This window comes from Girardinichthys multiradiatus, chromosome 23 (genome assembly GCF_021462225.1).
Source record: "Girardinichthys multiradiatus isolate DD_20200921_A chromosome 23, DD_fGirMul_XY1, whole genome shotgun sequence".
Classification (NCBI taxonomy): domain Eukaryota; kingdom Metazoa; phylum Chordata; class Actinopteri; order Cyprinodontiformes; family Goodeidae; genus Girardinichthys; species Girardinichthys multiradiatus.
Window position 1 is genome coordinate 25,624,642 of NC_061815.1, and position 18,997 is coordinate 25,643,638.

General features: G+C 37.9%; 1 protein-coding gene across 1 annotated transcript in view; it reads right to left on the reverse strand.

The window, feature by feature from the left end:
* The window catches only part of spock1 (SPARC (osteonectin), cwcv and kazal like domains proteoglycan 1), a 169,695-nt gene extending 158,574 nt beyond the window's left edge, over positions 1-11,121 (reverse strand). Inside the window, exons 1-2 of the mRNA XM_047353867.1 lie at positions 10,966-11,121; positions 10,365-10,568 (exon numbers count right to left, since the gene is read on the reverse strand). Of these exons, the coding sequence (XP_047209823.1) occupies positions 10,365-10,499 (135 nt within the window). The 5' untranslated portion in view covers positions 10,500-10,568; positions 10,966-11,121. The remainder of the gene's footprint in view (positions 1-10,364; positions 10,569-10,965) is intronic.
* Positions 11,122-18,997: the final 7,876 nt, after the last annotated feature.

Genomic DNA, 18,997 nt, shown 5'->3' on the forward strand with positions numbered 1-18,997 from the left:
GCTTCATTTTAAAGTTTGTTGACATCTTTCTCCAGTTTTTGGAGTTTTGTCATCAGTGACCCTGCTTTTTCATCCTCTCCGTTTTAAACTCCGACTTGCATGCACACACACTCACAAATACTCCATCAGACAACCTATTTATCTCAGTTATATGGATCCGTGACCTTTATCTTCCTTGTGACCAAATTGTCCTCTCCTGCCTTTTTGTACCCAGCTTCTAACAGATTATATTGAAACTCCAATCTGGGTTACCTCTCCTTGTAAATTCAGTGATCAATCTCTCCAAGACCTCCAGGGTAAATGAAAGCCTGAGTCTGTTTGTGCATGAATATGCAGAGAAACACGTCAGCAAGTCAAGACATGGATATTTTCACACAATTTAAAGAGGTATTACATGAATGTGGAAAATGAATGCACAGCTAGAACAATGAGTTTTGATAGTTATTAGAATTTTCTGAAACACATTAAAACGCTTGATTTTGGTGCACAATATTTCATCTGGAATTACAAGAATGACAACAGCAAAGGTGGGGATGACACAATGTTTTAAGATGAGAAGGCAGCCAAACTGGCAAAAAGGGTGCAAAGAAAATTGGGAGATTCACTGGAAAGGGGCTTTATGCGGGCGTCTGCGTGTAAGGTAGGGGGTGGCTCCAGGGAGGCTTCTCTGAGCCACTCCCTGCCCTTCCCCCCATGACTGAATAACAAAACCAATCTCTGCACAAAACACAGCAAAGACAAAGGTACACTGAAGACAGCAATTTATTTTGGATGCGCAGGAGGTGGTGTGCTTCCAGGTGTGAATGTGTTCACAATGAGGCCGAGGAGTGCTAAAAGAAAACATGCATGCTCAGCAAACCTTTCTTCCTCCATGAATGAAAAGAAAGGGTGGAAAAAATACAAAATAAGCAGGAGAGCAAGTTGAAAATTAAAATAAAATGTCAGGCACTTCCACTGCAGAACACCTGGTAGCATGATTTTCTTTCAAAATGATCACTGAACCAAAGGCAGTGTCTTTGAGATGACAGCCTCTTCAGAGCTGCCAGTCAAAGTGCTGCTGATAAACGACAACAACATTTAATTCCCACCGTGGGAGCGAGTTGAGACAGGCCGCTCTAACACTCAACACTCACACTATTATTTGAGCATTTTTTCTACACATCACCAGGTTCATCAACTAATGAATTGACAATCTGGTGCTTTGCAGGCATCGCGTGTCCTGCACAAATATGATTTAGTGCCTTTCTGTATGCAGCACGCAGCAGGGCAGACAGAATTTCAGTCCAAAAACTGTGAAAGTAAGAGAGCAGAGGAGAGGGTAAGGACAGGAAAGCTTTAGATCCAAAACAATAAACAATGAACTCAGAAGAGCTAAAAGAAATTTTCCACATCTTGATTCCTGATTCTACAGTATGTTTGTAAGAAATCAAAGCTGTTGCAGAATAAAATTAATGTTTTTTGGTCTCTTTTTGTAGAAGGAAAAGGGTGTTTGGAAAAATTATACAAACAAAACTAATAGATAAAATTTCATATTTATAAAGTTTGATCTGAAATTTCTTAAGTTAAGAGATAAACACCAAAAAATATTTGTTTTTTGAAGAAACAGCTTTTTTCAGTTTTGTTAGTAGATTGGTTTACCATAGCATTATGTTCTACCAGTGACCACAAAGACATTGGCGAAAGACACTGAATAGACTACACTGCCTCCCGGGCAAACATCGTGAAAATGACGTCTACAGAGGTCTCAACATGGTCCACAAGTATTAGATTGGGGTCACAATCAAGTCCTTTTTTTAAATGATTGGTATCAGTGTAAGTGACTAAAGTGAACTGTTGTTGGTGCGCTGTCTTCAAATTTATGAGCTATGTGGCTGCATTTTCTGCAGTCAGTTGCAGTTGTCTGCACAAGCTCCTGGATCTCCCCGGATGTCTGTGCATGTTGCGTTCACATTTCCACTGACAGCTTTTAGAGCATGAGAGATATGCAGAGCGTCGCTAAAATTATATTTAGCTAATTTTACTATGTTTAAAAAAGGAATTGGTTAATTTATGAAGAAGCACGACTTTTTCGGTCAGTTTTGTCTACACACAATTTGGAAGATGATGAAAAAAAAATTTTACAAGCCACACTATCAATTAATATCAAAACAAACAGCAAACGGGCTAACATCAGCCTAGCACTAGAGAAAAATTGTTCCACATTGAAGACTGTATTTGTCGAGTCCGAAGAAACAAGTGATAAAGCTATGCATGTTTTAGCTAAAGCGGTGTCAGAATTTAATGGTAGCTTTCCTAACTTAATTAACTTGTGTAGGAGCAGCGTTTTGAGGCTGACCTAGTACAAAACAGCTGTTTCCCATAAGAAATACAGAGACTGCTGCATCTGTACATATACTGGAAAATGAGCTAAGAGGGGAACAATCATGCATTACAAGTGGACCATGTAATACTAGTTCGGTGTTGTGTATTATTCTGTAAGTAGGCTAAAATCAGACAAAAAACATTGACTAAAAATGTTCTAAATATTTTTGACATAAAATAGTCATAAAACAGATGTTTATGGATGTCTAGTGCATGGAGGGCTCTTACAAGGAAAATGTCCAACTCTTCTAATAACCTCTACAATTTAATTCAGACTACAAACATTGAACATGTACAAAACAACGGAGGAAAAGCATTTTTATGAGGGTACCTCAAAATATTTGTTATTTAAAGTACATGCACCCTTTATTGCCTTAATTTGCCTCCTAAAATCAAATTGCCTAATCAATGTAAAAGGCAGATTAGATTTAAAACATAAGATAAACATAGGGAAGTAGTGAGCCAAATAAATTTAAAAATAAGAAGGGAGTTTTATTCTGGTGCACTTCTGACGAACTCTGTTTAATTCAATAAACTACAAAAAGGACATGCTTGACTGTGAAGAGCAGCCCGTCTGTGATCGGTGGGCTGCCACTGCGTACGTTACTGCCTCCCCTTTATGTAAATCACTCCAGTTATTCTTATTCTCTGTGGCCTGAACTCTGTCACTAAACTTTGATTGGTTGCTTGAGTTTTCCTTTGTTTATTTTTGCTATTTTTTTCCCCACCACTTCAGCTGTACTGTGCATATTCAGATATTTTCTCTCCTACCAGAATACTTTGATGCAACCAGCAGCACAGGGAAGGTGCAGGCTCACAACAAAGTTGACCCTGTCTGAAACAGAAGCGCAGATGAAGTAAGCGCCGCATACAAATGTGACTGTATTCTCCGCAGCTATTCTGTATTAGCATAAAAGCTTGCGAAAATTAAAATGGCAACTATAGCCTGAGCTAAAATGACATATTGTTTTCATAAACAAGAATAGGAGATTTGGCAAATGTGGAAGAAAGGTGCACAATCAAATCTGGGTAAGAAACAAAGTCTACTTTGTAAAAAGAAATAAAGATCAGGGAATTTCACAATAGCAAATCAAGGAAATTTTCTACAAGTCAAATATAGTTACTTATACTATTTTTTTGTTTTATTAGCTCAGCAAACGAACTTGTTCCAAATCTACAAATCAGACCTTTTTTGTCAAAAGCAAACTGAAATCTGCTTCTTTTTTAAATCACACAATAAAATTATTAGAATTATTAAAAGTTATTAATAAAATCTGTTGTTATGGTGATAAGACAATTAAGAAATCCTACTAAATATATTTCCCAGGTTGAAATTAGACAGAATAAAAATTGTTTATTCTGAGTGCATCCCATCCTTCCTCCTACACTTTACAGTCCAGTGATTAGCACTCCAACTAGACAAAAGGATTAATCAAAACCTTATTTTTCCTGAACTCTGACTCTTCCTATTGGACTGGCTCCTCTGCCTGAGCATGGACACTCATGCATAATGCAAGAAGGAGCAAATGACTTATCAGTGGGGATGCCGAGTGAAACATAGCAAGCAGGGGAAAGCAGCAAAGAGGAGGAGTCACAGAAAGGGGAACCAGGGAATGAAGGGGTAGAGACAAAGAGGGCTATGGCTGAGGGAGCACAGGGTCATCTGTAGCTTCACAGACAGAGGAAGAGCAGGAGCATAAGGGTAGAAAATAGACAAATAAATTGAGTTTATGACTCAAAAAGAGCATAACAAAGGAAAGTGACTGACAGAAGAAATATAGGTTATCGTTACAAATAACATCTGTGATTCACATTAGATTTAATAATGGCTAAAAATAGTGGTGAGCTTTTCTGTAAAGCTTGTTGTATTCGTAATATACTGCACCACCGGTAAAAATTTTATTATTCCCGGTCAACCAACTATGCTGTAAACTATACTGTAATACGCAGGTTTTTCAACTCTCATTCAGCAGACCATACTCCTCTTTTTAATACTGACAGAACACCACAAAAAAAAAAAAAAAACTTAAACCTTGAAAGCTGCACCACACAAATCAATATTGTTGACCTTGGAAATACAGTAAAAGCACCAAATAAATGTTTAGATCTTCCCTTCCTAGTAAACTCATATTTAACAAAGCTGAAAGAAATTAAGAAAATCCAATTCTTACTTAACAAAATCTTCACAAGGTGTTTGTGGTAACGTCTAAGAGGCTCATCCTGAAATATCTACATCAAACAAAAAAGTAGGATAATATCCTACCTAAAAAAGAGATATCTATGTAATTAAGAGCTATGGAATAATAATTCATTTATATTGCTATATTAGAAAAATGGTCCTCACATGTACATGTTTACATATGCTCATCATGAGCATGAGTAATTTCAGCCTCTTTATTACCACTTTTGAATAGTCCCTTTGTGGTGTAGCGGGGCAGGAATGCGTCTTTGATAAGGGGGGACCCGGGTTTGATTCCCAGTTGTGTCAGGAAGGGCGTCTGGTGTAAAAACTCTGCCAAGTCTGTGTACAAGTTGTGCTGACTTGCTGAGGCAAACCCTGAATAAGGCAGCTGCTGAAATGACTCCTCCTCATTACCCATTTTGAACAGTACTTTTTCCTCAGGGAGTGAGACTGGTGACCAGGGAGGACTTTTTATACAAAATGCAACTTTAATTAACTTAAATTACATTTCTGAACATCTGCAGATTCCAAGCTGATTTGATTAAACAGTAAGCAGCATTTATTCATATAATATCAACACTTTCAAGCTTAACTGAAATTTGTAGCGGCACCCATGGAAAAGCCAAATGCCTTTGGGATAAATGTTTTATTATTATAGGAGAAAAATATTGAGATATCTGGCAACATTTACAAAGAACTATGTTTGGAGAAGTCAAGGTAAGCCTTTCTTAGCTTTTATTCACAAAACAGTTCTGTAATAAACTCACAAAGATGAGCCACTCTCTACACTGCTAATGGCTGTTCATAAACCACTGATTAAGCCCGCAATATCCCACACACCTGAATGCTTTCAGCAGCCCAGCTGGCTTTGCAGAACTAAACAAGGCATGGGCTGCAACTCAGCAGGGTTGATATAGAGCGATATACATAAAATGTACATTGAAGATCTTCTTAAAGGGTAAATCAATATGGTGACATTCGATGCCTTATCAGTTTTGTTTTCAAGCATCACTGCTGTTGAAGTTCAGTGAACTGCTCTGTCTCAGTGCACTTCAGTACAATCCTTTCACTGATAATATGCACCAGTTCCAGTGGGTTTTAAATTAAATCCCCCAGCCTGCTGGTCACACAGACCTTCTGTAGTCACTACTTCAGATCCTTGAGCCAGAAAGCTTGCTAACCTCACCTGATTCAGTCAGCAGAGCACTGTGACTACCTCGCTTGGTAGTTGAGAGGTGTAACAGCAGAGGCGGGACTTCAAACCCTGGTCCTTTCATAATAAGAAGATGGCATGTCCCAGCTGTAAGTTTTTTACAAAAGATTTTCAAACCAAAAATACTATATCAACTTTTAAACATGGTGGTGGTAGGATCATGCTGTGAGGTCGTTTCACCGCCAGAGGAGCTAGCGCAGAAAGATGATCGAAAAGCACAGAAGGCTTACTTTTAAATTTTCCAACTTCCCCTCAAATCGACAGCTATGTTGTTGAAACATGGACATTTAAAAGTCAGTCTTACCTCAGTTCTCTTAAGAATTTGAACCTTGGTATAATTTATGTACGGCTCATTAAATTTAAGCCAAGTGTTTACTCTTGCAGAACTTGTACTGACGTTTAGAAATGGAATCAATGTATACAGGTACATTTAGTTTTCCCCTGAGACATATTCAAATTACTAGCACTTCCCCACCATATAACAGTTTTTAAAACAACTCCATGGTTGAATGTTATTGTACTTTGCGGCATATTCAAACAGATTTTATTTTGTGTCAAAAAAAAAGAGAAATGAGTAAAGAAGTATGGAGATAGAAAGGAGACAGAGTGGAGCGAGCCACAGTCACTGCTGCAGGAGACAAATTGCAACCAGCAGGTTCCGTCATGTGATAGGTCAGACAGCACACACTCGGACACAAACACAATCACCACAGCAGCCCCTACATCTGTGCAGCAGCATAGCTTGAGATATTCAACATAAATGTCACCCCTCTCTATTGCAATTCATTTCCCCTCCTATCCCTGCCTGTTCTCATCCACCATCTCCCATCCCCCACTAACAGTTTGCCATTAACAAGTTTCATTTGCACAGGAGACATGAGAGCTGCATTAAGAGAGAGCAGTGGCAAAGCACACTCACCAGGTAGCTGAGCTCTGGCTATAAGCAGGCTGTTGTGGACATCTTTCACATCATAGCTCCTGTACTGGACCAAGATGACCAGCTCTAATGAGGCCAAAGTTACCCATCAGTCTGCTGAATTGTCTGGGGAACATGTTTGCAGCCAGACAAGGACATCATAGCGTTAAGACATCACTCGTGTAACTCTTAGCCGGAAAATAACTTGAGACTGGGCAGGTTTAGCACTGAAGATACTCTCTGGCTAAGGCTCAGATGAGGTTTGGTGAGAATTTTCTTCTTACTCAGAATAGTCAGAGGAGAATCTTTCCCCAGTTCTTCAAAGACACCAAGACAAACATAAAAAGCTCTGAGTGCTATGATTTGCTCTCTGTTCATAAAATATTTAATGCAATCTAGAAGGCACTCAAGAATTGTTGGTGGTTCTCAAGGAGTTGGAGATCATGCACTATCCAGTGACAATAGTATTATATCAAGACAATTTAAAAGAAACAATATTAGTGGGATCTATATAAACTTATGTTGCCATTTTGGACACACAGGATTCACTTTACTTGCTACATAGCAGTTTAATTGGGACTATCTTGATTACATCCTGTACCAAAACCAAAAGTGTATGGTCATAGTCTCAACTTTGTTATTGTTGAATTATTCTACTAAATGTTAGCATTGAAAGGCCCAAGCAGATTATGATCTGTAAATGAATAAAACCATGTAAATAGCTGAAAAATATAAAACAGACATCTAGAAGTGTATTAGAAACAGTCCATAAGCATGGGAAAAAAGACCAGAAAAATTTCAAACTGAGGAAATACCAAGCAGGGCTAAGAATTCAGTTCAATTTAGTATATTTATATAGTGACGATACACATCAAATGTCACGCCAAGCGACTTTCTTTACAAAACAAACATGTCCAAAATATCTACATAAACATTTATAGTCAATTTAAACCAACCATATAGAAAGACTCAAAGTCAATTACATATATTTCAATTTTGATCCTAGTTATAAAACACTGGAGTTAAGTTAATTATGTTAACTATGACAATTAATAAAATGCTTTCTATCTAAGCAAACCTAGTTGAATGCATGGAGCTAATGAATTTGCAGTAATCCCCCCTTCTGAATAAGCACGTGGTGACAGTGAAAAGGAAAACTCTCTTTTATTCCATGTTGGATAGTGTGTGCTGGATGTGTTATGTGTAAATTGCACATTTACAGGACTTGAAACACTTGCTGCCATTGAGACAAAAGATTATTTCTGCTGAATATAAAGTAATTTATTTGATAGAAATCTGATCTGTGCAATGCATCTGTGCTTATTCAACTCACGAATCTAATGATGCAACATGGTATAACCACGCACATTTTAAGTGTGCCACATAGATGATTAAAGCTTCCAAAGTAGAGAGCATTAAAATATGTAAGAATTACTTTAAAAGTCAACTGTTGTTTAAAAGAAAGATTTACAATAATTTAATAAAAAAACAAATTTAAAGATAAACATATTTGACTCAAGAACATCATATCTGCGATGGTCTTCATGCTGTTAAAGGAGAAGATTTTGCTTATTTTAGCAAGACAAACCACATAATGAAACCAATTATTCCAGCACAGACTAAACCAGTGATTCACTCAAATCAATGTAACATAGACAAATGGATCTTAAAGTATTGAGCAGAGCTGCCACTTATAACAAACAATACAAAAAAGAAAACTGGCTTTTAAAAAAAAAAAAAAAGAGAGAAAGATTGGACAATTCAAACTAGTGCTAGAGTTAAATGAGCAAATATTTCTCCCCCAAAAGAATACAGGTTTACAAATTCAGCTTCTACTTTGTTGAATCTTTCAAAACAAAACATTACAGACTAATCCTTTTAATTGCTAAAGACCCAAACCTGACTTAAAACCAGATCTAGAAAGACTTGAATATGAGTGTTACAAAGACTGCCACACATCTCATGTTCCCTTGAGGCAATGTAGAAAACCAACTTTAAATAAATGGACAGAGAAATAATGAGGAAAAACTAGTTTCCTATTCATCGGCTGAGGGAGATATATCAAACATTTACTGCCTTTCACATTTTTCACTAAACAACCACTAATTTGAATCTGCATTATTGGGATTTTTGTGAGAAAACAACACAGAGTATTGCATATCTGTGATATAGAAGGAAATGGACACACAGTTTTTAACTTCACAAATTATACGCAAATAGGTATTCAGTGTGGACAAAATCGTATGCCACCTCATTAGTAAATAGATGTTGCCTGTTTGTAATGTAAAATTTATATAAATCTAGATGGTCTGTGAAGGTGCTTAAAAGATGGTTAGAGACCATTAGTTAAGAAACAGCATCATGAAGACAGAAAGGTATGTAGATGTTTAAAACAGGGTTAGGTTAAAAAACAATATCAAAGCTTTGCACAATCACAGAAAACTCTTCAATCTATCATCTAAAAATGAAAAGCATATGGCTTAACTGCAAATCTACCAAGATATAACCAACACAGCAAGGAGTTAAAGAAGCAGCCAAGAGGCCCATTGTAACTCTGGAGGAGCTGCAGGGATTCACAGCCCCCGGTAGGACAATCTGTTGACAGGACAATGATTAATTATCTACTCTATAAATGTTGTCTGGAGTCTGGAAGCATCCTCAGAAGAAAGTCATTGTTGAAAGAACACCATAACAAGTATCCTGTACAGTTTGCCACAGGGCAAGTAGGGAACAATGTGATAGAAGGTGCTCTGCTTAGAGGAGACCAAAAAAACGTTTTGGCCTACACGCAAAATACTATGTGTAGAGTAAAATGAAACTGCTCATCACATTGACCTCATGGTGATACAGAGGTACAGCATCATGCTGTCAAGTGACACAAAATTATAAGAAGATGGACAGGGCTAAATACTGGGCAATAATGGAAAAAAAAACCTGTTAGAGCCTGCAAAACACTTGACACTGGGGCAGAGGTTCACATTCCACCAGAACCATGACCCGACACATACAGCCAGAGCTACAATGAATTATTTACATTCAAATATAATCATGTGTTAAATGGACCAGTAGAAATCCAGACATAAATCCAACTGAAAATCTGTGGCAAGAAAATTGATATTTAGAGGTCTCTCCATTCAAAATGACTGTTCTGTAAAGAATGGCCAAAAATGTGGTTCACTGTGGTTTCTACTTTCTGTAAAAGCCTTCACTGTACTTAAGTCATTGTTGTTTTGTATGGGCAAAAAGAAAAAAAAAAAAACGGATAACATGTTCAAATACCAATACTGATGAGGAAATCAGGCAGTTTAGTGGGAAAACAACTCAGTCATTCAGAGCGGAAGGGAATCATTCCGCCATGTGCAGCAGAGTAATGCTGTTTGTCTAAAAGTCTGTCTGGCTTTCAAGCAGGGTTCCAACCTGCTGAGTTTCTACAAGGTGGATTACGCCTGCTGGCCAGAGCTCAAGTACTCACTGGATGTATCAAGAGCGACGTGTGCTCACCCCCCCACACACAAACACACACACACACACACACACACACACACACACACACTCACACACACACACAAACAGACGAAAGCATTAACAAAGATAAACCCACACGCGCGCATTTACGCACAACGGATCTAATTATATGCTCATTTTGGGGAGCAAGTTCGTTTTTTTTTTTTTTTTTTGGTATTGCAACTCACGTCTCTGAATCTGTTCCAGGATCGATCCTTGTTGTACTGAGCCACGGTGCCCGGCCATTCCTCGTGACTGATACCGTAGACCGCCGTTTCTGTGCTCAGCAAGAGAGCGAAGGCAGGTACCAGAAAGAGGAGCATCTTCTCTAAGCGGAGAGAGAAAGGACGCTGACAGGGGAAGCGTCTGCGGAAGATGCTGCAAAGTGTAGGCTATGAGGAGAAAAAGTCAGATGGAGCACTTTAGAAGATACAGAAATGTTACCAGAAGTCGCATGATGAATTGCATTTGCAGCAACTAAAAACTTAACAGCAAACATACCCACTGCTTATATCTAGGAGTAGTGTAATAATTTCTCAGACTGTTTATCCTTTGTCTAATCGGCTTACAAACAGTGGAGTGTTGTCACCGCGGCAGATGGGGCAAAGCATTACCCCCAGCGCCCCCCCACCCCCCGTTTTTATGAAGCAATTAACAGCGTCAATATAACTACCGTCCCCTCAGACTTTTGTCCTGGCTTTTTTCTGCTTTCTCAGTCTAAACATTTTCATTTTAATTTTACATTTTTGGTCAATTTTATCAGGTTCCAATAGCAATTCGTTGCCTTACCTGCGATAGTTCTTCGGTGTCCGATCTGGAAGGAGAATAAGTCCAAGTAGACAGCGGGAACTCCTCCCTGATAGCACCCGGCAGCTTGTGGGACTGACTGGGGCGGGGGGAAGAGCGGCGCAGGAAGGACAAGTGAGAGGACTGGGAGCTTTCTCCTCCTCCTCGGTCATTAGACACCGCCCCCCTCTCTCTCCTGATCTCTCCCTCTATCCTCCGCTCTCACCATGTCATTGATTTTCAGCTGGTGGATTTTGTTTTTTACGTTCACACCAAAGCGAAGGCAGGATTTTGGAGCCATGTCAAAGCCCTGTTCTGCGGTGGAAACACCAATTCTGGTTGAGTCACGCACATTTGCTCTACAATTTTGCTTCGTGTGCAACGTTATAATAAAAAAAAAAACCTCACATTTTTAATTAAAGTACGCTTCCAGTTTATATATAGGCCAAATAACTGGGACTTTCATAGTGAAAGACAAAATATTTAATATTTAATCTGTGATCACTTTCTCTTTCATTTTAGCACTTTTCTAGTAAAGTTACGACTAATGCTTGTGTCAATGTTTGGGGCAAGCAAGAATAATGGAAACCCCTCCTAAGTACTATATCTGCTCTATTCTATTGACTTGTGTTGGGAGCGGGGGAGCAGTAACCCAATGCAGTTTTATTTCCCCAAGTCTCACATGAAAGGTTTTTCTGTTTTAGCAGTTCCTGCTGCTGTCACTATTTCCTTTTCTGATACACACAAATGCTTGAGAAGGGGGAAGCTCTCATGGATGAATATCATTGATATCAGATACCAGAAGAAACTACTTTTGTTTTACAATTTTGCTTCATTTTTAGTTGTGTTAAAAATAAGTTTTCAGTTATGAAATGGGATTTTTTTTTCTGCCTCTGTTCACAATTTTTGGAGAGTATCTTTACTTTTGTAAATGCGCCGTCTACATATATCTTTATCTTATCTGATTTCATCGCAAGTTATGTTCTCCCATCCACCCATCCATACATGCTACCTTGCAATTAATATATAATTTGTTTTATTACTTTATGACTTTGTTTACCTCCATTATGGCAGAGACCACCGCCATGAATCACTTTCAAATTTATTTTCTTTACTCTAGTGTTGTCAGTTATAGGTTTTGTTTTTTGACTGTTTTCACAATTTTTGGAGAATATCTTTATATCATGTATCTATTTCAGTAGTTTTGGATTGTGTAAATTCATTTTTAGCTTACATTTGTCATGATCTGCCTGTGTTTGTGCTTTTTGGTTTTCACATGTTTTTGTATGTTAGCCATTTAAGGTGCTTGATTATTGTTCTCTAGGTCTTGCATCCTCTGTATTCTTACTCTGTCCACCTTCCATTAGTTTCCTGCTTCAATGCTCCCTCAGCTGTTCTGATTCCCCTGATTGTATTGATCTGCTTTCCATGTCACCGATCCCACCTCTTCTGTATTTAAGCTCCCTGTTTTTTATTGTTCACTGCTCGATTTTTCCGTTGTTCTCAGGTTTTACAGTTTTGTACTCCACATCCTTTTTGTAAGTTCTTCTTGATTTCTTTATTAAATGCTCAACACTATGAAACTTCCCCTTTCTTTTCTATGTTTGGGTCCATTGCAACCTCAATGCCTGATAATATTATCTTACATTACAAAAGTCATATTCTTTCTTTATTTCATTTATCCATCCATTCATTTATTGATCCATTATATATTTTTTAATTCATTTATGGCTTTCTAAATATCTTTCAACATTAATGGCAAAAAATTGTTACTATTTAATTTTGTTGTGATTTCTTTTCACTTCAGAGTAGTCTACTTAGTGTATCACTATGAATAGTGGGATACCCACCCCAACTTTGTGAACCTGGGCTGAATCTTATGACAAATGCTTCTTCCTCTTCGCCCTGATGCTTTTTTCCAATGGGTAGGAGATCCCAGTTGTTTTTGTGGTGTAGGGGAAGGGGGAAAGGGCATGGCTTTGCAGCCCTTAAGAATTGAGATTTTCCATAGGTACCCATGTAAATGAAAGGATGGAAGCGGTGCAGGAAAATACATTCTCACATATAAATATTTTCCTGTCAACAAATCGTTAATAGCACAACAACCACATTGAAGTTTAATTCAATGCTATACATTTTGTAAGACTATTAATTCACCCAGCAGGCATGAAAATAATAGCATTGCACCATCAGCACAATAGAAAGCATGGTATAACTTCTAAATAATTTCCAAGGGCAAAAAACCAAACAAAACTAACAAAATAGTTTCAGCACATGCAGGCACAGCAATGAAACACATAACCACTGTCTAGTTTGACATATTTGGATATATTTCATCATATTGCGCTATTTCCTTAACAGGCATTAAGCAATGCATCCCGATGTCTGTTTACACAACATCAATAGGTATATTAAGTCACAACATGTCTGCTTTCTTAGCAAATTAATTAAGTTAACTGAATTTAATACTATTGGATATGGGTAACCCTATGAATTAGGATTTACAATAAGGTGTATTTCTTTTTCTTTTTAATGTCCACAACCCCATAATAGAAAAAATATTGTTTCTTACAGTTAAAGTTGACATCTCAGTGTTTTTGGATGTTTTCCTTTGCTTCTATTGGATGAATACAATCACATGTACATTACAATACGTTTCACTGAGAAAATTGGCATTAGTCTTTTTCTCACCGACAATGGATTTTTCTTTGGAATTCAAAATGTAGAAACCAAACTTTTGCTTTCTTACCTTGCTTATGAAGAGTATATTTATTAGCTTTTTCCTGCTGTTTGACACACAACAGCCCAAACTGCATTACATTCATGAAAAATAAAAGTGACGGTCTGCACACAACAAACTAAGAATGCGCCTCTTGTAGGTATAAGTGCATTTCTCAGTGAGTTCTCTTGTACTGTAAAGTAAAAGTGAGAATTGGGAAGACTGTGTTGCAGACTTAATGGAAAAAGCAGATAAGCAGCTTATAAGTTAACACTTGAGGGGGCAATTTGGAGCTCTGGAAGACAGTCATATGTCGTATCTGTTAACAGAGAGAGATCTTGTTTTAAATGATTTACAACAATCTGGATACAGTTTTAAAAGCTTTTCCATTTTTCAGTTATGTTTTATCTGACCAACAGTTCTCCCTGAGCAAAACTTAACCATGTGCAAAATACCAAAGGTTATATGTTTACTCGACCACAAATATAAAGCTTGCAGAGCAGCAAATAATTTGGTGTAAAAAATAACCCCTTTGAAGATGTAAAGACATGGTTGCTCAAAAGAGATCTTTCATGCACTTTAAACTACTGATAGCAATAGATACGTTAAATATTTGTATTCAAGCATCCAAAAAAGGCCTTTGGATTAAATGTATCCTCTGGTTTTAATCCAGGGAGCTGATGCAATTTCTATTTGCTGTTTCCAACAATTTGGCCACAGTTTCACTACTTTTTCCTTCCAGTTAAAGCCCACTTGAGTTACATATATTTCTGCAACTTCTTTTCTTCCGTTCTTTTGGGGAGATAAAACACAAGAGCAGCTTAAGGGTTAACCAGTTTTCAATAATAAAGATCCAAGACTATGAAACAAGTGAAGAGGGAACACTGCACAATCCAGCAGTAAGTTTACAGCTGTAGAACCATCACACTGTGATTGCAGATGGTGAACAGAAAAGATGGAGGGCACAGAGGAGGAAAACAAAATGATAAAACAAGCTTAAAGTTGAGTGTGTGGATGAGTGCAGGTGTGTTAAAGACAAGGAAGAGGCAGATTGTCATGATTGTGGGTTTGGTGGCGGGACCAGGATGCAGAACACGGCGAGCAGGTCACATGGTGAGTAGATGAAGTATTTACTGTGAAGGTAGGCAGATTTACAGGCAGGTAAGCAGTGTACAAAGTTCAGGCAGGTGGTCCAAAGCGTATATTCAGGAGGCAAACAGAAACTAAACCACAAGGAGGAACTCGGAAAGTCAACAAGGGTAGCAAGGAAAATAACATGAGAAACCAGCGAGGAACAATGAGAACTAGAGAGCTTATAAGCTGAGGGAAGTGGAGTATGGACGAATGAGATAGGGAGACAGGTAATCAGAGGAAACATGAAACAGGTGTGGACCAGGCTGCAGGGAACTGAGGGAATATGTTACTATGGGAACGGGAGCTAGAAAATGCAGAGACTGGAAGCGAGAACTAAACTAAACTAGAGACAACTCTAGGGAAAAGAAACCTAAACATAAACTAACATAAATAGTAATTCTAGGAAGAACTCAACAGGGGCATGGGAAAAAGCTAAAATAATGGAAAACAGACCTAAGGAAACCTATATAAATAAAAATCCTAACACAAAACACAAAACTAAATCCGGAAGAAACACTAACTAGACAAAGCAGGGACACAAATAACTATACTAAAGAGCTAGGCTGGGAAAGAACAACTAATCTTAAAGGGAAACAAGCTACTGGGTAAATAATAAAAAAAAGGGGTCTTGGGCCAAAAGGGAAAAGGGGAACTAATAAACTAGAAGAATGCAGCAAGAACAAATAACCTAACAGTAAACAAGCACAGAAACACTAACCGAGAAACTAAACTAGAAAACCCAAAGAAGCAAAGAGAACTGTTCTAATAATAATAATAATAATAATAATAATAGTAACCAGAGGAGAAAACCATTAGTAAGTAGTAAATAAATAAAGTAAATAAAGTAATAAATAAATGAGAAAGCAACCACCAAGGGAACTATAGGTGAGGGGAGAAAGAACTACTAAAACTAGGGGGCAGGAGAGAGAACAAATCTATCAGGATGACAGAAGGAATAAACAAACATAACTACTAAACCCAAAGGAATAGAAACACCTAACTGAGAAAGTTAACAAACACAAAACCCAAAATGGCAGATCCTGACACAGATGATGTTTGAACATGAGCAGCAGCAAGTGACGACAGCGTCTTAATGAGTTTTACGTGTGTAACTTTTGCATGAAAACAGTTTCACATAAGTGGCTCCATCCATCTGTCTAGGAATGGACTTTACAGGTGACACAGATCTGGTCTCTTCTAGTCTAGAAGGTAAAAACAATTCAGCAAAACATAACATCTCTGCCACAAAAATTGTACATTTATAGTGCTCTTTGGGGCATTCATAAATCCAATTACAGATGATGTTACACAGGATGAAAAGAGAAAACTCAAAGCATGGAACCTACCAGCAAATAGGATAACATGAAGACGTGTTTTTTTTTTTATACGCTGTAGTTCAGTTCCTCATCGGGGACCATAAACAGAGCATGGTGTTGATATACCCAAACTAAAAACAGCAATCAGTTACTATTCAAATAATAATGAGACTATGTTTAGCATGTAAACACATTAAAATCCCCTAGATGAAGACACATGATGTTTTCTTTCCTGTGTTTTTTGGCTGCCACTATATGTAATCTTTAAAGCAAGGAGATGGATGGATTTTGTTGTTTTTCCACTTAAAATCTCTGTGAAATCCTCTTCAATCACAGCTTCGAAAAGTCCTGAATGGCCACTATGTTTCTTTGCTGATCTAAAAAAGCTTTATGTGAGAATGAAAAATAAACTAAGCTTGTTTTTTATGTTTAGACTCTAAACTTTGTGGTGGTGGTAAAATGTCCAAACCAAGTCAATAATCCCAGTTTTTTGTGATTTCTTTTTTTTGTATGTCCATTATTTGCCTTTGGAAGGAATGTTTGGGTATTTTAAAATAAGTCTAGATCGAACAAACAAAAGCCGAAAAATGAGAGTAATAAAAGTCTGAGCATCATTTAAGAAATCCAAAAAGTAACTAAACATGACTCTAAGAGTCAAATGTTAGTCTTGTTTCTAGATATATAACAAGTTATGTTTTAAGTTCTTTTATTATGAAGACACAATTGAAAGTATGGTAAAGTATCTGTTTCTTGTGTTCCATCTTCCGCCTGATGATGCATGTTATCAGTAGTGGTAGCTGAATGTAAAGGTATAAGGTGCAGAAACACAATTAACAGGTTACAGTGTAAAAAATCAACAACAAAAAAGCTAACAATAAAAAGAAACTAGAAAATTTCGGAAGAAATTTAGACGGGGCCTGCCTCTTGGTGCGTGCTTCTGGCACCAGAGCCAAGCTGTGGCCGAGTTAAGCTTATGCCTCCTTGCATTGCCATGGTAAGCCCTATAAATATATCCAGTTTAGATGTGGATAATAATACGTGACTCTTTGCAATATCACTGGGAGCAGTGAAGCAAGCCCATTCACTCCTATCCCTCTACTGCTATGGCAAGCCCCAACTAAGGAATGTTGAGGCTTATCTTTTGAAAGGATAAAGTAGACCAATTTCCAGCAGTAGTGTTAAGACCAATGCTGCAATTATCGCTGTATGAAATACAAATACTTTTATTTTTTTAAGTATGTCTAGGTGTTATTTTGAATGTCCTGCAGGGTTGTCCTTTCAGGTCTGGGTTAGTTCGATTAGTTATATAGAACCTGCTTGCTATTTTAAAATCATTGTCTATGCTATTGTCAGTTAAAAAAATTAGTAGTAACTCTGGAAGACTGAGGCTTTTATTTTGAAATTTTCAGTAAGCCTTATTTTAAGAGGCCAACACTGGGTGAGCTCCAACATTAGTGTGAAGCCCATTCCTGAAATGATCTATTGTTTAAAATGCGAAGGCTTTTATTTTGTAGAGCATGTTTTGTCTTATTTTGAAAATCAAGTATGGTTGTCCTTTCAGGTCTGGGTTATTTCTATTAGTTATATAGAACCTGCTTGCTATTGTAAAACCATTCTGTATGTTATTATAAGCTTTAAATAATCATTAGTAAGCATGGAGGGTTGATGAAAGAAATTGACCTTTAGGGTCAATCACTGTTGTCTGGGTGTTGGAACAGCAGTACATGCTGTTTAAGTTCCCCACACAACATGGCCGCCATGTAGTTGCCTCCTATGAAGCTGGTCAAAGGGTTAGGGGTCGGGTCAGGTTTAAGCCATAGAAATGAATGAATATCAATGAAAGTCAATGCAAAGTCCTCAGAAAGATAGTAATCCATGCATGTGTGTGTGGGTGTGTGTGTGTGTGTGGGTGTGTGTGTGTGTGTGGGTGTGTGTCCCAGTGTGAGACACAGAGAGGCAGAAAGAAAGACAGAATCCCATCCAGACATATACAGTAGGAGATACACAGAGCTATAAATAGAACAGTGAGGAATGAATCAGCCAATCAGCAAAGAGCGTCAGTGTAACTTGACACCTGCTGTTTCTCACACGCAGCACCTCTCTCTCTGTCTCCCCTGGTCTAGGCTTTATAACATGGAGGCGCATGCTCCCGAACAACTGGCCATAACTTGGAAACCGTAGGGGCGATCGATGTCATTCTTGGACCGTTTTTATCAGAACGGACAGGGGAACATTAATATTCATCCTTTATTAGTGAAAATATAATAATAAAAACAGAACACTGGGTGAAAAGAGAGGGAAAATGGAGAAAAAGGCAAAAATGCCTGAACATGCTCCCGAACAAAGTCTAATATCTCGGAATCCGTACATGGTATTTGAAATTATTTTAAACTGTGGTCGACAGCTATCCCTCGTTCCCAATCATGGAGATTTTCATAGCTCTATGTCATTCACAGTATAAAATATGATTATGGAAATAAATGGTGTCACTCATGGATTACAGGTCAAGCTCTCATTGAAAATACATGGGAGAAGGCCTACAGAATTCCTGTGAGTCTTGGTGATCGAGGTTGTTTTGACAGAAATCTATGAGACTTCGAACAATTTTGAAATTATTGTGTGAAAGCAGAGGCCCGGCCCTACAATCTGACCGAAAATTGTGGCTGTAGAGCGAAATTTGTGGCCGTGAGTGCCAGTTGAAACTCATGTTTCCTGAAAAAAATCCCCTCTTTTTACACTCTAGTAACTGCCATCTCCACTGTTAAGAGTGTGATTTTCTCTCAAACTTTGTGTCGCTTGGAGTCTAATTTTAGAGAAACCGTAGCAGTTATCAACAAACCGTTTTCACTTCTGAAGAGCCGGCGGA